At 38.6% G+C, this 22,538-nt stretch overlaps 2 protein-coding genes and 1 pseudogene across 2 annotated transcripts; 1 reads left to right on the forward strand and 2 right to left on the reverse strand.

Moving 5' to 3' along the window:
* Nucleotides 1-8,559: 8,559 nt before the first annotated feature.
* On the reverse strand, nucleotides 8,560-10,222 carry LOC131785532 (GFP-like fluorescent chromoprotein amFP486). Its single transcript, XM_059102441.2, has 4 exons — nucleotides 10,146-10,222; nucleotides 9,632-9,850; nucleotides 8,996-9,205; nucleotides 8,560-8,697 (listed from the first exon to the last, which is right to left on the reverse strand). Exons 1-4 carry the CDS (start codon nucleotides 10,220-10,222, stop codon nucleotides 8,565-8,567), a joined length of 639 nt encoding a protein of 212 aa, XP_058958424.2. The 3' UTR covers nucleotides 8,560-8,564.
* A 1,739-nt stretch (nucleotides 10,223-11,961) lies between these two features.
* On the forward strand, nucleotides 11,962-13,601 carry LOC131785445 (GFP-like fluorescent chromoprotein amFP486; annotated as a pseudogene).
* Nucleotides 13,602-18,910: 5,309 nt separating this feature from the next.
* LOC131785534 (GFP-like fluorescent chromoprotein amFP486) lies at nucleotides 18,911-20,804 on the reverse strand. Its single transcript, XM_059102443.2, has 5 exons — nucleotides 20,772-20,804; nucleotides 20,570-20,667; nucleotides 20,053-20,271; nucleotides 19,415-19,624; nucleotides 18,911-19,049 (listed from the first exon to the last, which is right to left on the reverse strand). Exons 1-5 carry the CDS (start codon nucleotides 20,787-20,789, stop codon nucleotides 18,917-18,919), a joined length of 678 nt encoding a protein of 225 aa, XP_058958426.2. The 5' UTR covers nucleotides 20,790-20,804; the 3' UTR covers nucleotides 18,911-18,916.
* Nucleotides 20,805-22,538: the final 1,734 nt, after the last annotated feature.

The following is a 22,538-nucleotide window of genomic DNA, read 5'->3' on the forward strand; positions in this document are numbered from 1 at the left end:
GCCAAATGGAAACGTGAGGACGTTTGTTTGTGAGAGGCTTGAGTAAAGACAGATGATCTCGATTTTTGAGGCAAGAACAACTGAACAAACTAAAAATAATTTTTTAATAGAAAAGAATAACAATTTTTATTTAAGTTTTTTTAAAAACATATTTATTAACGTTTTCGTTGCATTTTCGTACTAATAGCCAAGAAAATGCAACGAGCTATACTTAAATATTTCAGTTACATAATATTACACGGAATAAAACTATATAACATGGGGTGGGATCCGTCTTTTCACACCTTTAAAGAATATTTATGAACTTTTTCGTTGCATTTTCGTACTAATAACCAGGAAAATGCTATGGAGCTATATTTGAATATTTCTATGAGAAAAAACAAGGCAAAATATATATTGCGTACTTGACTGAAAGCTTTGGTTTAGTCTCCAACAGTTACTTAATAGTACACGGAGTAAAATTATATAACATGGGGCGGGATCCGTTTTTCATACCTTTAATTCCTTTTTAATAGCAAAATTTAAAATTAAACATCATACCCATCAGTTTGTTGCTTTGCTAATTTCCTTTTTAGAATTTACAATTGAATGTCTCAGTGAGTCAAATTAAACAAGTGCTCAATAGAAAGAAAAAACATTTTTCTCTCAGATAAACTGAGCGAGAATTATATTTCTTGCGGCATCTTAATTACTTTTGCCTAAAGTCTTTAAATTGTCCGTCATATGTATTACACTCAACACACATTTTGGCTCGATATATGTGAAAATGCGAAAATTTATCGCCGATATTCATGTTTATAAAATATATTTTAAAGGGATATCCAAGGCAAAATGATGTTATTTAGAGCAAATTTTGTAGTCTTATCTTTGGTCCTGTTGCATCATTTCAAAAGATTACTAACAGTCTGTATTCTATTGATTCGTTCACAATTATTCGCGACTGTGTTCGTCCCTTTCAGGCTTATTAATTCTTTTTGTATAACCAGCACACATGGTAAACTGTTGATTAGATGTTTTTTCCATTTTGAACTTGTTACCTCGTTCGGTGGCCTTATAGTGTATATTTCACTCATTTTGTGTACTGAAATGGTTTGTACTTTGAAAGCCTCAAAGGCAACACTCTTGCGCATATGACCAATCTTTCCCACCGGCGGGCCTGTCGTAAAAAACAGGGAACTTATCGACTCGAAATGTTAGCAATCAATAACAGTCCTAAAACTCTCTGTACTACTTCTTCGTAACGAAATAAATTGCTGTTTGACTGGAGAAATACGAATTTCACCTTCGGGGTTGAATGGTAAAGACAAAGAAAGGAGTCTACCAAAATTACTACCGTTAGATTTACTTCGGTCTGCAAGGTTACCAGGGCGTCAAAGCAGATGACTCAGTATCTCTCAGTTGACCTCTCGTTTTAGCGAGATAATCGCAAGTCGTACTTGATTTTTTCCCCAGCGCCATTTTGTGGATCTCCGCCTCGTCAGACAACCTTGATAAGGAAGGTTTGAAGTTTCAAATGGAAGAACATGCTGTTTCAAGAATCCCCGAAGTTTTAGAATTGCAAGGGGATCACTGCTATTGTTAATTTTCAGTATGGCATGAACAACGACGTGAGGTGAATTAAGAACAGCATTTTAAATCTCAATTGAAAGTTGGTTTTGTGTATTTATGAACTTTTAACTGATTTCAAGGAATTATGGTGCCAAAAAGAAAATTCCAGCTCAGCTATCCCAGAAAACACTTCACTTCTCGACTTCCAGACTCTTTCCCAAGAAAAAATAATATGAGTTCAAGAAATTTAAAACTTCCTAGATGTAAACACGAAATTGATTCGTGCAGCTCTCCATGAATAAACTCTTCCCTTGTTGGACTAATTGAGCGGAATGACCTCCATTAATGAGCCAAGATTCGTATCACCTTAATAAAGTCAATTCACAAATTCCCCGCTTCGGCCAATATTCTAAAATTTCGAACAGGAAAAAAACCTTGAGTATGAATTAGAGGATATTACATGGCCGAACAGAGATAAGAAATTTGTCTTCCAGTGTTTAAAAATATTTCACGAGTGAGCGAACATGTTATTTTTACCGTGTGAAGATATCACTTTTCGCGTGAAATCTTGTAATTACTTGGTGTTTTGTATCATAGGTTTCGCTGAGAGATTTTATTCTGTATTCGATACAAATCTCGCTCTGTCTCTACTTTTAGCTTGGCACCGGCTTTAACCGAAGTGCAAACGTAAAAGCCTAAATTTTAAAAAAATGAAAACTAATTAAACGCAACCATATTTTTACTCATGATCGAAGCATTACATATTTATATCTCCAGTTTTACAGTCATAATGTCATATTGCATTGCTTTTAATGAGAATTTCTTTATCTTATGTTTGGTACAAACATGTTCTTTTCTTCGCAGTGGTTCATTGAATGTGCAATATACTCTAGACGAAAACGTTTGAATAAAATTTCTGCTTTGGAAGATCCTTTTCAATACTTCCAATTTAAATCGAGATGTAATACTTTCGGTCTGTGTAAGAGCGGTTCAGGGCATTTTTCATCGGAACAAAGTTTTCCCTCAAACTTTGCCCAATAAATTATCTTTGGTAGCAAGTAAATAAAACCACGTTAGTTTCTCCAAATACGTTAAAATAAATTTTTTGAGCTCTCAATAGGCCATTCTGCAAAAGGCCCTTTTTTGACCTCTTGCAAAATCGAAAATTTCAAAAGTTGAAAAGCCCGGTCCTCGTATCACACCGCATGCAGGAAAAAAAATATTTTGTATTCTTAAACTGTGTGACATGTAAGGTGTATGAAAAGAATTTGAATTTTGATTTTCGTTTATTCAGAGGATCGTCATAATTTATTTAAAAACACTCGTTTGACTGCTTTCTGAAATTGGTCAAAAGTACTCTTTCTTTCTTGTTTCTCAAGTCCAGATCAGACCATCAAAATCTCCGCTTGATCTCTTCTAATAAGATGTTTGGCGCAGAGAAATATCAAAACATCTTGCACTTATTATTTTTCTTCGCCCTGGTGACTTCAATTATCAAATTAGGTCATTGAGCAAACTCCGACCGTTCTACATGAGTAGCTCAATAAACTAAGAGTTAAACGAGACTTGCCTATTAGTTGAAGTTTGATGGTAATTCTAATGAGTCATCATGAGGTGCTAGTCACATAAGATTGCGCAATCCAACGCCAGAAATGAACTTTAAAACCCGAACAAATCTTAAATTGGGTGGGTTTATTTCACGATCATAAGCAAGTAAGGGTGGGAATGTGATCCAAGGCACCTCATGATGACTCAATAGAATAACCATCAAATTTCAACTTCTGCCAAATTCTCATGTTCTTGGATTATCTTTTGTAATACTTCGCAAGGGTGCAGTGTCTTAACCAACCAGCAGTTCGGAGAATGGCATCAAGAAGTACCTTAGCCAGTGAAGCTGCACTGGTTGATGATGCCCTAACACAATGAGGTTTAAAACGACTTATGTCAATACCAGCCAGACCTAAAGTGCTCTTAATCTAACGAGATACAGTACTCTTATTAGCTGCTTTGTATGGTTTAACACGTGTAACAAATAGACTTGTAATACCCTTACGAAGGTGTTTGGTAATTTCCAAATATTCTTTTATAATAACAAAAACACACAGACTAGCATCTGAAGGATAACCTGGGAACTCCAGCTCATGTTCACGTGTACCAGGTTTGGTTTGCCTAAGGTTGTCTCCAATGGAGAACTTCCAACAACATGGTCCAAACGTTCAAGAATTGGAGAGTTTGGCACCTCTCTGTTTAGCAATGGATTCCTCGTTGCCTTATTAGTACGAATCACTCATTTCGTCTCTTTTCCTCTTACGAGACGTTTTATTCTGAGTGATAGTTTCCATTGCAGAATTCATAGAAGATAGCGACGGTTGATGAAGGTCTTTCAATTCCTTCAAACCTTGAAAAACATGAGAGGATTGCCCTGTGGACATCACATTCGAGCGGGTGACCGTATTTTTCGCGATAAATTTTACATGCTGTCGTATTCTTATGCCCCTTGTTGAACTCTGTGAGTTCAAGACATTTTCTGTTTCAGCGTACGCAAAGCATAGGCACTCTAATAGGAAGTTCTGGCGCCAAAGATCAGCGTGCCAGTATCCGACCGATTTCATGGGGGCAAAGAGCCAGTATTCGGTCAATTTGCAAATGGCAAAGGCCATTTCTAAGATGTATGGTGTTTTTGTTCAAGTAGGTTCAGGTAGGAACAAGTGATTTAAAATAAGTGGCTGATTTCAACCAATGTCTACCGTTCTCTTCCCAATTGCTTGTTCGTGTATTAATTAAATTTTCCCTACGTCCAAATTTTTTGTATCAACTACCGCAACAAGCACAAAGCTTCTGTGAAGGAAATGCCTTAAGCAGTAGTGTTCACCACTGCTCAGGTAGTGAACACTGCAGTTAAGAACACTACTGCACAAGCAGTGTTCATTACTTCGAAGTTCGCTTTCATATCCACGTCTTTCTCCGCAGTTCAAAGATATGACTTTCCAATATTCACAGTCGTTTATTCACCACTTCACGGGTTTATTTTGATCCAAAATAATGACCAGCTCCCAACTGGCATGTTAGCTCAGTTGGTAGAGCACTGCACCGGTTTCGCAAAGGTCACGGGTTCAAATCCACTATTGGCCTGAATTTTTTTCAGGTCCTAGTACACCACTGTTCAAGAAGTATTCATTACTGCGAAGATCGCTTTCACATTCACGTCTTCATCCGTAGTTCAAATATATGCCTTAACTTTAGTAATCATAGCTTACTGGTGTCTTGCCTGTATTAAGGATCTCGAGGTAGCTGCCTTTTGGGTAAGTAAATGGCAAGACACATTGAAAGATATATCGGTTTGTATTGATTCAGTTTTTGTTGATATTTTGTAAACTACAAAACAGATGTTCCTGGTGCTAAAATAGTTAGCCCGCGTACAAGGCTCTCGGCGAAAATCTTGAAGAAAGCATCTGAGCGTAGAGACACGATGTCTTTCTCTCGCGTGGCTTCTCGCTCGCCCCTGCTAGTTTTAATCACTCGCGCCCAGTTGACTGAGAGCATGTTGCCCAGCTTATGTGTAAACATTCATCTAAAACTTAGATCTTTTATCGAAGACCAGGCAAAGATACTGCTCTAGAAATGTTCAAACTAGCCATGTCCTCACCTATTAGACCAATGTCTTACAGGCTATCACATAGCATCAATGATGAAATGTGGACTCTTTCAGCCGTTTGACGAAAGCATATATAGAAATACAGGATTTCAGACAGGCGAGGGGAAATGTCTAAGATTCAGTTCAAGTCTTCAGTGCATGCATGATAGCCTTGCCGATGCTATACAAAAGCTCAGGATTACACATTTAGAATCCCAAATTGTTGGGAAAAATGCACCTTTCCTGAAAAATCTGGATTTGTTCAAAAAGCTGAGGAAGTGTGCCAGCTGGTGTGCGATGTCATGGCTCCAAGAGATAGTAAAGCGTTATCCAAGCTGTCGTAGACCATGAACAGAAGTGCAAGACATCTATCGATGTTGGCCATCAAACCCTTATGGTCGCCTATCAGAATGCTCCCACAAAATCAGTTAAGACTTAGGTACTTAGTATTGATGCTAACAGATTCTCAGCCAACGAGCTTAAATGCATACATCTGAAATTTGAAAACCCCTCCGATAGACAAGTAAAGAGGGCTAGAGCACAGGCGAAGAGTGAGGGGCCTGGAGTGTCTACTGAAAAAATCCAGCGTCACAGAATCCGTAAACAACGTAACAGCGTCAGCTAGACCACTTCTTAGAGTTCACTATAAGGCCATATTACTATCAAGACCAGCCTACGGTACTCGCACCATCAAACTTGAGAGCGATTAAGAGTTTGTCATACCTAACGTGGTGCGCACAGGGGTTAAGTGCACCATTATTAATCAATACATGAACCGTTGCAAAGATGTGGAGAGTACTAGAAGTTCAAGAGGCCACACAAAGGAAATCCGATTTTGGGGTCTAGAAAATACTGCAGCTATGGGGGCGGATGATAGACGAACTGGAACGCATGAGAGTAGAACAGGATTGGTGTAAAGAAGTTGGCAAGAGGTTGCAGGAGAGCAAGTTGTATTTCAAGACTACATACCGTAATCATTGCAAAAAGGATGATAGTAAATGTGCCGATCACTGTGGGGTCTTTGCACTGAGCTATGCTGTTGACACTGACTTTCAGAGAGTATGCAGTCACAACGCTGTGACTGTATACTTTCTGGAAGTCAGTGTTATTAGCCACAAGGGGAGGTGTGTGGATTGTGAGAAGCTGGAGAGTGTTCTTGAAGTAGTAAGAGGTACTACTTCTGAGTACACAATGCAGTTGGGTGAGGTTCAAGCGGAAGACCATCTGTATGAAGCAAAATATGCTGCCGCTAAGATCTTTGAATAGAGAGGGCATATCTTGAGAACAGAAAACCAGGACCAGTGCAAGCGGCAAATTCTTGATTCTTTGAAGTGAGATGGAGCATTTGTAGTAGTTGACTGGGCAATGAAGCTCCCAGCGATGAAGTTCCGGGAAAAGCAAGCAGAATAGTTTATCTAGAGGGGAATCAATTAGTATGTGAATACCGTTGTTGTAAGACAAGAGGAAAGCCTAGAAGTAACCTGCTAAGTATACCTTCTTAACTGCTGTAAAGAAGACTAGTTTTCAGTGCTTTCGGTCCTTGAAAATTTCCTTGTCACCATGAAGTTACAAAATTTAGGAATAAAAAACCCTTTCTAAGAGGTTGCAGCAGGTTGCTATCACAACAATACGCTAGTATCATCCCTACGAGAGCTCGGACATCGTAAGGGAATCGAGCTCGTGAGGTACGATCATTGTGAGCCGCAGGCTGGAAAAGATATTTGTAACAGTATACTGTGTCCGTCAATAACGTCAATCAGGAGATACTGCAACGGAGGCCATGCTGTTGTTTCTGCCAAAGAATGCATACCGCATTGAAATGGAGACAGATCAGGGGAACTCTGAGTTTACAAAACAGGACCTACGCGTTCGGAGAGCGCTTAAAGTCAGACCTGGAAAGCTCATTCCCTGTTATGCAGACAGGTGTGACGACCAAATATCATCTGTTCCTGTCAGCCAGAAATCCGAGCAATCGCTGCGTTATTTAGACGTGAGAAGTAATTCAGGATAGAGTTGGTTTGATGCTTCTCTGGTTTAACGATTTAATGAATGTAACCGAAAAAGTTACTTACAATTCATAGACCCAACGTTTCGACACCCCTGTCTAATGCCTTCATCAGGGGTGATCTAAACGCTGCAACAATAGGTCCTTTTATATGATCACTGATTAGCTGCCTTTTTTCTGAAGAGGTGTAAATAAGCGTCAGGAAGTGAACCGTCATAATCACGATTTAAAGGAGCGTGGGCGGAGTTAATATGCCAAGCTTCCTAACGAAGGCGCTGGTGGTAACGCCGATTAGTGGTATTAATTTAGACTTATCCCACCCAAATGTATGGTTAGTTAGGTATGTGTGCTCCGATAAAGCTGAATTTTCCTTTTTCAAAAAGTAACCCGCTTTTTGATTCTATTTTAAATGTGCATCAAACTGATGTTTGGTCTGTCCGATGTATTCGTTGTCGCATTCATTGCAAGGAATAGAATAAATGGCGTCGGTTCGTTGTTCTTTCGTGACAGAATCCTTAGGTTTGGCAAAAATATGCCCAAATATCTCAAAAGGTTTTTTGGGATAAAGAGTATCAATCGGTGGGGTCTAAAAGCTCTCTCTTATTATCTTTTCAACTTAAAATGGTGAAATCTAGCATTTATCGAGCTACTTACGTAGAACGGTCGGAGTGTGCTCTATGAATAATTTGCATAATAGCCTGCCATGCTAGCAAAATCGCTGAAAGTTTGAAGTCAGCAGGGCGAAGAAAATTAGTAAGTGCAAGTGTAAGTGTGTTTCTGCTGCCAAACATCATATTAGAAGAAATCAAGCGAAGTTTTCGATGGTCTGATCTGGACTTGAGCAATAAAAAACGAGTGTAATCTTGGCTCAACAATGGAGGTCATCCCGCTCAATTAGTCCAACAAGGGCAGAGTTTATTCATGGAGAGCTGCACGAATCAATTTAGTGTTTACATGTAGGAAGTTTTAAGTTTCTTGAACTCATATTATTTTTCTCGGGCAACGTGTTTGGAGGTCGGAAAGTAAATTGTTTTCTGGGATAGCTGAGCTGGAATTTTCTTTCTGGCACCAATCCTCATATCTTCAAGATCTAAATGATAAAGTTGAAATCAAAATTATATAATCACCATAGGTCATTGTAGGAAATATTTGGGCCTTGACAACTGTGAAGCGAACTTAACGCACTTTCTGCAAGCAACGAATAATAACAGCAGGGATTTGGTTCATTCTCTTTCATAACTCCTCATAATCAATCGAAAGTTTGAAAACATGTAAAACTGACGTACATTTGAGGTTGAAAACGCTCTTCTTTATTCATCTCATGTTGTTTTACAAACAATGTCGAGACTCACAATGATAGTGACTCCCCAGTAATCCTCAAACCTCGAGGATTCGTGCCACGGCATGTTCTTCCAATTGAAACTTCAAACCTTCCTTATCCAGGTTGGTTTTCACAAGGCGAAGATCCACAAAATGGCTCGGTGGCATCTCGTGTATCACCTTCTTGGCTCTGGAGAAAAAAATCAAAAATGATCCGTGATTTCTCGCTGAAATAAGGAGCATTGTAATTATGATAGAAAGCGATCAAAATAATCTCAGAGAAATGTCCACAATGGACCTTTATCTAGCTTTGCAGGTATGTAATCCGATGCTGTTGAAAAGTTATGATCCCAAAATTCGGAAATTTAAGCGAATTTGGCGAATAAAAACACAAGCAAACCATGGAGGTGACTCTAAACATTCGGGTGCACTGCTTCTAAATATACGTTTACATGTCTGTACACAGCAGTCGAAGCCAACGTAATCACCTGTAATTATTTTCATATCGACATTTCAGCATTTTCCCTCCTTCGACCAAAAGGTACATGATAGTGTCTCCCTTGATTATTCCATCACAAGGAGTCATTTTCTCCGAGGTTGGTTCCCAGCCAAGAGTCTTGTTTTGCATGACAGGCCCGTCGATGGGAAAGTTGCCTCCTTGGAAATTGGTCTTGTGCACAAGAGTGTTGCCTTTGAGGCTGTCAAAGTAGGAAGCATTTCAGAACGCAAAATGATTAAAACATACATTTTGAATCCATCTTGCGAGGTAACAGGTTAGATTACTATGTTGAAAGAAAAATTAGCCTGAAAGGAAGAAAGTGACGAATGTAAAAAAATGAAGGCTAGTTTATACAAACTGAGTTTTGCCCAATTATTTTGAAAATTAACCGGTTATTGCCAGTTTACTGCGCTTTTGAAGCTTCCACGATCCTCTTCATTATGGAAATCCGTCGTGAATTTTCATTTTGTCACAACGAGCCCAAATCTTTGTGTAGTGTTGCAGAATATGCAAGAAAATTTAAATGATTTTTGTTTTCGATCATTCACAGACGTAACTCAAAGATCTTTGTGCAATCTACAAGTTAAAAAGCTGATCAACAGTTAAATAGTGAGGAATTACTCACCTCATTTCCACGGTGGCCGTGGCACACCCTCCATCTTCAAATGTTAATTTCCTGTCGTATGTCAGACCCTCGGGAAATGCTTGCTTGAAATAGTCAGGAATATCAGCAGGATACTTCATAAAACATTTGAATCCATACTTCAAGGTCGGTGCCACTATGTCAACGGCAAATGGAAGGGGTCCGCCCTTTGTAACACGGAACGTCCCTGCTTGTTTGCCTCTGAAATATTCAGATGGAGAGTATTTTCGATATGGTAGTATTTTATAAACGAAATCACTAGCATATGACTATTTTGGTGCGTTTTCATCACATAAGTGACTTACGTACAATGAATTCTGGACTAGTTAGTATATGAAGCTTGGATCGATCTACCCCTTATTCCAAGACAGCCATACGCAGATGACACAAACGGCCGCAAGAAACACAACTGAAATAATCAAATTTGCTTTGCTCAGACCAGCAATGTATCCGCGCAAAAGGAGAAAAGGTCGATCGTTATCTGACACAAACTTACTCGTAAGGTTTGCCAGTGCCTTCTCCTTCGATGGTAAACGCATGACCATTAACACAACCCTCCATAAGCCACGTCATCTTCATGGTATCGGCTAAAACCTGAATATCGGAAGAAAATTATCAAAAAACCGTTAGGAGAAAAAGATTTTCTAGAGAAGCACTTAACCCGCCTATTAAATTAGCTATGTAAACTACAATTCACTTACATGTTTTGAATGAGACATCTTAAAATCCGCTTCGCAAAGTCGAGAAACCAGCACTGTTACCGCCCAAGAGGTGTGTCTTGCAGTTGAATCAAACTGATAGCGACCCGCCTTGGTTTGCTAAATTTATATGGTGCCATTCAACCCAAACAGACAATGATCAATTAAATCTCTCATCCTCCGGATAATGTGTACACAAATTTACACCCTTTTCCGACAGTTTCTGTAATCTCTTAAGCTTAGACGTCTGCCCATTTTAACCTTGGGAATTCTTTTGCCAAAAATAGCAACGTTGTCCGTGACCTGTTTTCATAATGAACTGACAAAGCACGAAGGTTCAATATTGCATGAACGGACTCGAAATTTACCCAACAAAAGTTAATGATGTAGTATTAGAAGTATTACAGACTGTTTTTTTTTCCGAGATGGAAATCGGTCGAACCGAGCGATTCCAAAGTTCTGGCCTGCAAAACTGACAGAGTAAGTTTCAAGGTTAATAAGTTATATAACTATAGACTTAAGTTGCCCCTAGGTATCGAAAGATTACGGCTAAAACTTCACGGAGGCACCTTAAAAAATACATAATATTATGCAATGTAGTATTATATAACATTCGGCGGCATCTGGCAAAGTTTTTAATGAATCATCTGCTCTAAAAGGTTCGCCTGAGATCGTTTCAGAAGTTAAAAAAAAAAAACTAACAGCGGTAGCTCACCGAAAATGCTTCAAAATGACGTAAAATGCACGCAGACTGATAGTCAAGGGTACAACAACGAAGATTTCAGAGGCAAACAAACAGGGACATTCCGTGTTACAAAGGGCGGACTCATTGTATTCACCTTGGACATAATGGCACCGACCTTGAAGAATGGCTTCAAATGGTCATCTCTCGTAAGGCAGATAACATCTTTTAAGCCGAGGGTACAACAATGAATATTTCAGAGGCAAACAAACAAGGTCAGTCCACGTTACAAAGGGCAAACCCCCTTCAATCGGCGTTTGACATGCTGGCACCGAGCTTAAAGTATGAATTCACATGATTATCTCTCGCTGGGCAAATAATATAGGGCATCTTTTAATACCCAAGAGCAACTTAGGTCTATAGTTATATAAATTATTAGCCTTGAAACTTACTCTGCCAGTTTTGCAGGCCAGAACTGAGGAATCGCTCGCTTCCACCCAGTTCCATTCAGAAAGAAAAAGAAAGAAAGCACAGTCTGTAATACTTCTTTAATTACATTATTAACTGATGTTGTAAATTTAGAGTCTGTTTATGCCATATTGAACCTTCGTGCTTTTTTAGTTCATTATAAAAATAGACACGGACAACGTTGTTACAAAAGCAAGGAATGCTTTTGCTTTCGTCAAAAGCATTTCTTTGGTCAAAGTGGGCGGACAGCCAAACTTCAAAGATTACATAAACCGTCGGAAAAGGGTATAAATTTGTATACACATTGTCTGCCAGATGAGACATTCAATTGATCATTGTCTGTTTGGCTTGCGTAATAACTTTGGCGAACCAAGGAGGGTCGCTACAAGTTTGATTCAACGACAAGACACACCTCTTGGGCGGTAACATCGCTCGTTGCTCGACTTCGCGAGGCGGATTATAAGATGCCTCATTCAAAGCAAGTAAGTGAATTGTGGCTGACATAGCTAATAGAATAGGCGGGTTAAGTGCCTCTCAAGAAAATCTTTTTCTCCTAACGGTTTTGATAATTTTCTTTCCATTATTTAGGTTTTAGCCGTTACCATGAAGATGACATGGCTTATGGAGGGCTGTGTCAATGGTCATGCGTTCACCATCGAAGGAGAAGGCACTGGCAAACCTTACGAGTAAGTTTATGTGAGATAACGATCAACCTGTCAATTCTCCTTTTGCCTGACTGCATTGCTGGTCTAACCAAAGCAAATTTGATTATTTCAGTTATGTTTCTTGTGGCCGTTTGTGTCATCTGCGTATGGCTGTCTTCGAAAAAGGGGAAATGTCACGAAAATAGTTATATGCTACTTCAGTGATTTCCTTCATAAAATACTACCATATCGAAAATCCTCTCCATCTGAATATTTCAGAGGCAAAGAAACAGGGACATTCCGTGTTACAAAGGTCGGACCACTTCCGTTCCCCGTTGACATAGTGGCACCGACTTTGAAGTATGGATTCAAATGTTTTATGAAGTACCCCGCTGATATTTCTGACTATTACGAGCAAGCATTTCCCGAGGGTTTGACATACGACAGGAAATTAACATTTCAAGATGGAGGGTGTGCCACGGCCTCTGTGAAAATGAGGTGAGTAATTCTTTACTATTTTAACTTGCAGATTGCACAAAGGTCTTTGATACATAAGAGAACGTTTCTAATTAAGAGTATCACCTGTGAATGACCAAAAAACAAAAATCATATAAATTTTCTTGCATATTCTGCAACACTGCACAAAGATTCACGACGGATTTCCATGATGAAAGACATCATGGAAGCCTCAAAACTAGCCTAAATTTTTTTTTTACATTCGTCATTTTGTTCCTTTGCGGCTTATTTTTGTCTTCTATCATAGTAATCGAACCTGTTGATTTAGAGGTTTTTTTTTTCCATTGAGATCTTGTTATCTCGTAAGGTGGACTCAAAATGTATGTTTTATTCATTTTGCGTTCTGAAATGCTTCCTACTCTGACAGCCTCAAAGGCAACACTCTTGTTCACAAGACCAATTTCCAAGGAGACAACTTTCCCATCGACGGGCCTGTCATGCAAAACAAGACGCTTGGCTGAGAACCAACCTCGGAGAAAATGACTCCTTGTGATGGAACAATCAAGGGAGAAACTATCATGTACCTTTTTGTCGAAGGAGGGAAAATGCTGAAATGTCGATATGAAAACAATTAAAGGTAATTACAATGGCTTCGACTGCTGTGTATAGACATGTACACATATATTCAGAAGCAGTGCACCCGAATTATTTTACTTTATTTTGATTAATTACAACTCGAACGCACTGTTCGGAAACTATCTTCATCTTTGAGGTTACCAGAGCGTCGAAGTAGATGACTTAATTTCTAAACTTCTCATTTCAGCGAGAACTCACGGATCATTCTTGTTTTTGTTTTTTTTTTTTCCGCCAAAGCCAAGAAGGTGATACACAAGATGCCACCGAGCCATTTTCTGGATCTCCGCCTTGTCAGAACCAACCTGGATAAAGAAGGTTTGAAGTTTCAACTGGAAGAACATGTTGTGGCAGAAATCCTCGAAGCTTGAGGATTACAGGAGAGTCACTATCATTGTGAATTTCAACATTGCTTATGCAACAACATAAGATGAATAAAGAAGAGCGTTTTCAATCTCAAATGTACGTCGGTTTTCCATGTTTTTAAACTTTCGACTGATTATGAGGAGTTATGAAAGGGAAAGAACCAGATCCCTGCCGTTATTATTCGTTGCTTGCAGAAAGTGCATAAAGTTCGCTTTACAGTTGTCAAGGCCCAAATTTTTCTTACACTGACCTATGGTGATTACATAATTTTGATTTCAACTTTATAAATCACTTTACTTTTCAACCTCTAGACACTTTCCCATGAAAAGATAATATGAGTTCAAGGAACTTTAAACTTCCTACCCTTAAACACTATATTGATTCATGCAGCTCTCCATGAATAAACTCTCCCCTTGTTGGAGTAATTGTGTGGGATGACCTCCATCGTTGAACCAAGAGTCGTAACACCTAAATAAAGTCAATTCACAAATTCCCTGCTTCGGCCAATAAGATTTTACAATTTTGAAAAAGACAAAAACCTTGGGTATGAAATAAATGATATTACATGGCCGCACAGAGATAAGAAATTTGTCTTCCAGTGTTTAAAAATATTTCACGAGTGAGCGAACATGTTATCTTTACCATGTGAAGATTTCACTTTTCGTGTGAAAGCGTATAACTACTTGGTATTTCATTGGTGTTTTGCATCATAGGTTTCGTTGAGATATTTCATTCTTTATTCGATACAAATTTCGCTCTGTCTCTACTTTTAGCTTGGCACCAGCTTTAATTGAAGTACAAACATGAAAGCCTGAATTTTAAAAGAATGAAATCTAATTAAACGCAACCATATTTTTACTAATGATCGAAGTATTACATTTTTATATCTCCAGTCTTACTGTCATAATGTCTTATTGTATTGCTTTTAATGAGAATCTCTTTTATTTCATGTTTGGTACAAGCGTGTGTTATTCTTCGCGTTGGTTCATTGCATGTGCAATATCCTCTCGACCAAAACTTTCGAAAACAATTTCTACTTGGAAAGATCTTTTTCAATTCTTCCAATTTAAATCGAGATGTAATACTTAAGGTCTCTGTAAAGGCGGTCCAGGGCATTTCGCATGGGAACAAAGTTTTCCCTCAAACTTTTCCCAATAAATTATCTTTTGTAGCAGGTAAATAAAACCACATTATTTTCTGGAGATACGTGAAAATAAAATTTTTGAGCTCTCCATAATCAAAGCTGCAAAAGGCCCTCTTACGACATCGAAAAATTTCAATAGTTTAAAAGCCCGGTCCTCGTATCACGCTGCAAAAGTCTTTTGTATTCTTAAACTGTGTGATATGTAAGGTGTATATATATCATTTCAGTTTGATTTTCGTTTATTCAGGGGTTCGTCATTTATAATCATTTATAAACACTTTTTTGAGAGCTTTCTGAAATTGACCAAGAGTACTTTCTTTCTTGTTTGATATTGCTCAAATCCAGATAAGACCATTAAAAACTTCGCTTGTTTTCATAGAATAAGGTGTTTGGAAGCAGAAAAATATAAAAACATCTGGAATTTATTAATTTTCTTTGCCCTGCTGACTTCAAACACTCAGCGATTTAATTAGAGTGACAGCCAATTATCAAATTAGTTCATTGAGCAAATTCCGACCGTTTTAAATAAGGAGCTTAATAAATTGAGCGTTAAACGAGACTTACTTGCAAGTTGAAGTTTGATAGGAATTCAGTTGAGTCATCATGCAGTTCTAGGCATCACATGAGATTGTGAAATCAACTTTGAAAGGCGAAAAAAGTTATAAATTGGGTGGGTTTATTTCATACGCAAGTAAGGGTGGGCATGTGATCCCTAATACCTCGCGATGACTCATAAGAATTATCATCAAGCTTTAACTTGTGCTAAATTCTCATGTTCTCGGATTGGTTTTTAGTAATAATTTGCAAAGGTGCAGTGTCCTGACCAACCAGCAGTTCGGAGAATGATATCAAGAAGTACCTTAGCCAGTGCAGCTGCACTGGTTGATGATGCCCTAACACTATGAGGTTTAAAACGACTTATGTCAATACCAAAAGTGCTCTTAATCTAACGAGATATAGTACTCCTAGTAGCTGCTTTGTATGGTTTAACATATGTAACAAATAGACTTGTTATACCCTTACGAAAGTGTTTGGTACGTTCTAAATATTCTTTTATAATAACAACAACACAGAGACTAGTGTCTGAAGGATAACCTGGGAACTCCAGCTCGTGTCTAGGTTTGGTTTGCTTTAGTTTGCGTCCAATTGAGTACGTCCAACAACAAGTTTTAAACGTCCAAGAATTGGAGAGTTTGGCACCTCTCTGTGCTGATAACATTGCAGCAATTTTTTATGTGAACAATTTCAATGTTGATTCCTTAACTGGAGTCAAAGTCGTCAAATTGTTTAACAACCTAGAGGGGTCCCAGGTGACAGTATATCTTGCTAAAGCAGGTTTTTGCTGAAAAACCCCTTTAAGAAAGTGCTTCATAACTGGTAGTTCTCCAAATGAACTCCTGAAGAAATAGGTAATACCTGAGATAAGGAAGATCTAACTGTCTTCGTAGCATTGTAGCCCGGGCCTGGTTAAAAAAGATCCATCATAAAATCTAAAGCTTGTGTTGGAGTGGCTTTGAAGGGCACGAGGTCAACCACTTCTTGAGGTAAATGGAATACTCCTTCTGTGCACTCCCTTTCTAAGAGTGCAAGATGATTTTGGCAGCTTTTTGCAAAATGCCTCTTGCTGTGTGAGAGTTCCTGATGACTTGCATGCGAGAAGAGTTAGTGTCTTTTGAAGAGGATGTGCTTTTCCCTGACTGAATAGAAGGATCAAGCTCCTTGGATGCTTGGGAAGGACAAGTGGATTATCTATTAAAAGACGTCGAAGTCTGGGAAACCAAACTTGAATTGTCCACATTGGAACAATTTGAAGTACCCTGTTTATGAGAGCAAATGGAAGAAAGGTGTAAAGATTTTGATCGTTCCAGTCAAGAGAGAAGACATCAATAGCCTTCGCCTCTGGGTCTGGTTTCCAGGAAACAAAAGGTTTTAATTGACAGCATAACCTGGAAGCAAACAGGTCTATTAAAGACTTTCCCCAAAGGAATGATATGGATTCAAACAATTAGGGATTAAGGGATTAAGTTTCCATTCAAAGTCAGATTTCTTTACCCTTGACTCTTTATCAGCCAGTACATTTTGTTTCCCAGGAATGTGTATTGCAATGTGACCCATATATTGTATATTGTGTTTAGCACACCATAACACTAATTCCCGGCTAATTCCATTACATAAGACACTTCGACCACCTATGCTATTAATATAGGATATAGCAGTGGTATTGTCAATCATGGCTTTCAGATGAGAATTCTGAATATCTAAGCAGAATGCTCTCAAGGTAAGAAAACATGCTAAACATTCAAAATAATCGATGCGATGCTTAGATTCATCCTCAGACCACTGACCCCCAGTTGATATGGAATAACAAACTCCCCCTCGGCCCAGGGGCATTTGAATAAATTGTCATTTGAGATGTAGTGTGGGTTTCAGTGTTAATGTTTTAATCTACTAGCAAGTTATCATTGGCATTCGGGTTTCCCCTTTCTTTTGGGGTCTGGAGAAGATCCCTTCCCCACCCCCTGAGTTTTCCATGAAAAAGGCTTCTGATTTTGGTGGTGCTGGTGATAAGAGAAATTTTCATTTTTTTTAAATTCAGGCTTTCACGTTTGCACTTGCCAAGCTAAAGGTAGAGACAGAGCGAGATTTGCATTGAATAGAGAATGAAATCCCTCAACGAAACCGATGATACAAAACACCAATGAACACTAAGTAATTATAAGCTTTCACGCGAAAAGTGATATCTTCACACGGTAAAGATGCAATATTTCATAAGAGAGGGCGAGTGTTTCATCAGGGTTTCCAAACACGAGAAAGCTAATGGAAGCACGAAGCCGAAGGCCGAGTGTTTTTGTTGTTTTCGAGTGTTTGAAAATCCTGCTGAAACATGAAGCTCGAGTTTATGAAATGGCTCCTCAAAAGGGCCTAATTTATTAACAATAAACGCAAAAACAGAACGTCCACGTAAATATTCAGTATTTGTCTTGTTTTTTTTCATTGTCGCTTGTGCATGGTTGTTAGTCAGTATCATGAAAGATGTTATGTTTTTTCACTTCATTCATTGAAAGCAGTCACACTTTGCATTGGCGTCCCATTTGCAATTTTTGTGTTAAAGTGTCTAAACCACTTGGATCTTGCTCATCTAGTAGCGTAACGGAAACCACGAGTACTAACAGTGAACTTTTGGAAGGTGAAGGCAGTGTACGTGGAATGTTAAATCAGTTAAATTCTGGAATGTTCTTGAATTGCAATGTAAACGCAAATGTTAACTACAAAGAATGATTACTATAATCCTGGAAGTTAATAAACATTTGTTCAAGTACTGCATTATTTTGGAAATTGATTTCCAAACACACGTGTTTGGATATCTAATCACGCGTGTCTGGATCTGTTCTTTACCCGGTTTCAAGGGGCATCCATGTGACACAAACGAGACCACACAATTAGTTAATGACCTCGTGCATTATAAATGAGTTTGAGAAAACATGTTCGCTCACTCGTGGAATGTTTTTAAACACTGGAAGACAAATTTCTTATCTCGGCGCAGCCATATAATATCCTCTATTTCATACTCAAGGTTTTTGTCTTCTTCAAAATTTTACAATCTTATTGGCCAAAGCGGGGAATTTGTGAATTAACTTTACTAAGGTGATACGAATCTTGGCTCAACAATGGAGGTCATCTCGTTCAATAGGTCCAACAGGGGAAGATTTTCTTCATTAAGAGTTGCATGAATCAATTTAGTGTTTACATGTACGAAGGTTTAAACTTCTCGAACTCATGTCATCTTTTCTTGGGAAATTGTCTGGAGGTCGAAAAGTGAATTGTTTTCTGGGACAGCTGAGCTTAAAATTTCTTTTTGGCACCAATCCTCATATCTTCTAGATTTGAATGATTTATAAAGTTGAAATCAAAAGTATGTAATCACCATAGCTTAGTATAGGAAAAAAATTTGGGCCTTGACAACTGTGAAGCGAACTTTATGCACTTTCTGCAAGCAGCTAATAATAACGGCAGGGATTTGATTCGTTTTTTTCATAACTCCTCATAATCAGGCGAAAGTTTAAAAACATGTAAGACCGACGTACATTTGAGGTTGAAAACGCTCTTCTTTATTCATCTCATGTTGTTTTACAAACAATGTCGAGACTCACAATGATAGTGACACCCCAGTAATCCTCAAACCTCGAGGATTCTTGCTACGGCATGTTCTTCCAGTTGAAACTTCAAACCTTCCTTATCAAGGTTGGTTTTCACAAGGCGGAGATCCACAAAATGGCTCGGTGGCATCTCGTGTATCACCTTCTTGGCTCTGGAGAAAAAAAATAAAAAATGATCCGTTATTTCTGGTTGAAATGAGCAGTATAGATATCAAGTCATCTTCTTCGACGCCCTGGTAACCACAAAGATGAAGAAGGTTTCCGAAGAGAGCGTTCGAGTCATAATTATAATCGTAAACGATCAAAATAATTTCAGACAAATGTCCACAACTGGCCTTTTTATCCCGCTTTGCAGTTATGTAATCCGATGCTGTTGAAAAGTTATGATCCCAAAATTCGGAAACTTGGCGAATGAAGAAACGTGCAAACCTCGGAGGTGACACTAAACGTTCGGGTGCACTGCTTCTGAATATATGTTTACATGTCTCTACACAGCAGTCGAAGCCAACGTAATTACCTGTAGTTATTTTCATATCGACACTTCAGCATTTTCCCTCCCTCGACCAAAAGGTACATGATAGTGTCTCCCTTGATTGTTCCATCACAAGGAGTCATTTTCTCCGAGGTTGGTTCCCAGCCAAGCGTCTTGTTTTGCATGACAGGCCCGTCGATGGGAAAGTTACCTCCTTGGAAATTGGTCTTGTGCACAAGAGTGTTGCCTTTGAGGCTGTCAAAGTAGGAAGCATTTCAGAACGCAAAATGATTAAACATACAATTTGAGTTTGCCTTACGAGGTAACAAGATTTTAGTGGGAAAAAAACCTCTAAATCAACAGGTTAGATTACTATGTTAGACGAATGTAAAAAAATTAGGTCAATTTGTACAAACCGAGTTTTCCCTCATTATATTTTAAAAGTAACCGGTATCGCTGGTATACTGCACTTTTGAAGCTTCTGTGATGTTCTTCAATATGGAAATCCGTCGTGAATTTTCACATTTTCACATCGATTCCAAATCTTTGTGTAGTGTTGCAGACTATGCAAGAAAATTTACTTGATTATTGTTTTCGATCATTCACAGACATAACTCAAAGATTTTTGTGCAGTCTGCAAGTTAAAAAGCTAATTAACAGTTAACTAGTGAGGAATTACTCACCTCATTTCCACGGTGGCCGTGGCACACCCTCCATCTTCAAATGTTAATTTCCTGTCGTATGTCAGACCCTCGGGAAATGCTTGCTTGAAATAGTCAGGAATATCAGCAGGGTACTTCATAAAACATTTAAATCCATACTTCAAGGTCGGTGCCACTATGTCAACGGCAAATGGAAGGGGTCCGCCCTGTGTAACACGGAACGTCCCTGTTTGTTTGCCTCTGAAATATTCAGATGGAGAATATGTTCGATATGGTAGTATTATATCAACGAAATCACTAGCATATGACTATTTTGGTGCGTTTTCATCACATAAGTGACTTGCGTACAATGACCTCTGGCGAGTTCCTATATGAGACTTGGATTTATAGACCCCTTTTTCCAAGATAGCCATACGCAGATGACACAAACGGCCGCAAGAAACACAACTGAAATAATCAAATTTGCTTTGGTTAGACCAGCAATGCCTCCAGGCAAAAGGAGAATTAACAGGTTGATCTTTATCTCACACAGACTTACTCGTAAGGTTTGCCAGTGCCTTCTCCTTCGATGGTGAACGCATGACCATTGACACAGCCCTCCATAAGCCATGTCATCTTCATGGTATCGGCTAAAACCTGAATATTGGAAGAAAATTATCCAAATCTGTCAGGAGAAAAAGATTTACCAGAGAGGCACTTAACCCGCCTTTTCTAGTTTATGTTAACTACAACTCACTAACATGTTTTGAATGAGACATCTTGAAATCGGCTTCACAAAGTCGAGCAAAGAGCACTGTTTCCGTCTAAGAGGTGCGTCTTGCAGTTGAAGGAAATTGATGGTGAGCCTTCTTGGTTTGCCAAATTTATATGGTGCAACTCAAGCCAAAAAGACAAGGATCAATTAAATGTCTCACGCGCTGGATAACGTGTATACAAATTTAGACAATTTTCAGACAGTTTGTGTTATCTCTTAGGCTTGGCTGTCTGCCCATTTTAGCCTTGGAGATTCTTTTGACGAAAATAGCGAAGTTGTCCGTGACCTGTTTTCATAATGAACTGACAAAGCACAAAGGTTTAATATGGCATAAACAGACCCTAACATCAGTTAATAATGTAATTAAAAGAAGTACCACAGACTGTTTTTTTTTTCTCCAAAAAGAACTCGGTGGAACCGAGCGATTCCACAGTTCTGACCTGCAAAACTGGCAGAGTAATTTTCAAGGCTAATCAGTTATGTAACTATAGACTTAAGTTGCTTTTAGGTATCGAAAGATTTCGATAATTATCTGCCAAAGAGAGATAATCAGACTGTGACATAAACGATTGTCGCTCACATAACACACTTTTGAGGAAGGGTTCCCTTTTCTTTCTTACAATTGTTCTCTATCGTTGACAATTTTAACAGTAAATTCAAACAAAGAGTTAAAAAAGGAAAGAAACGAACTAAGAAAGCCTTCAACGCCTGCGTGCGTTTAATCTCATTTTTAAGCGTTTCCGGCGAGCTACCGCTGTCAGATATTTTTAAAACTGATTAAAACGATCTCAGGCGAACCCCATAGGACAGAGGATTCCTTTCAAACTTTGCCAGATGCCGCCGAATGTTACGTAATACTACCTTGCATAAGGTGATATTGTGTAAGGTAATATTACTATGATAATGACAGTTTATTAAACTCTCTTGCAGTAGCTCACTGAATTAACGAGTTATGATACAATGAAAACCTAAAAAAAACTTGAAAACTTGCAAGCTTTTTTAAATATGTAGTCAACATGACGATACACGTTCTCTGCCATGGTTGCCTACGACTAGTGGTCTGAGAGTAAAGTTAGGATATAACATTAGGTTATTTAAGATCTCTTTACATTTAATAGGGTTTAGTCTCGGGTTGTGATCCATAGAAAATTGTGAATGTCAGAGACGGTCGAATTGAGCAGGCTGACCCAACCCAAAACAGACCCGGGTCGTAGATGAGCACAATCTACTACCTCGTAAATGGCTTGTAACATGAATAGAAGAGCACCTGTTGTCGAGTGGCCTCTAAGCGCAAACTGTTGCGGGTCCATTTTTCCATTTTTCCATAATATTGCATAAGGTGATATTGCATACTTTGTTATGTAACGCGCAAACTGTCGCGGGTCGATTTTTCCATCTTTCCATAATATTGCATGAGGTAATATTGCATAAGGTTATGTAACTTTTAAGGTGCCTTCGTGAAGTTTTAACCTGTTTATGACGCGCACAGCGTCGTTGGGTTTTCATGCATAATATATATTCTTTTCTACCTTTGAGATCACTAAAAGTTGCCATATACAATAGACAAGGGTCGGACTGAAAACTTAAAATGAGCAAAATGGTTTTCGTTCTTGAGCTAAAACATAACAAAGGGAGGTGCTCACTAGCGGCAATTTTACTTAATTTGATTTTAATTTTCTCCAAGTGACTTTGGTTAAAGTCTTCAACAATTTCCCCATATGTGAAGTTTGTCGTCTTGATCATTTTGAAGTCG

This window comes from Pocillopora verrucosa, chromosome 1 (genome assembly GCF_036669915.1).
Source record: "Pocillopora verrucosa isolate sample1 chromosome 1, ASM3666991v2, whole genome shotgun sequence".
Classification (NCBI taxonomy): Eukaryota; Metazoa; Cnidaria; class Anthozoa; order Scleractinia; family Pocilloporidae; genus Pocillopora; species Pocillopora verrucosa.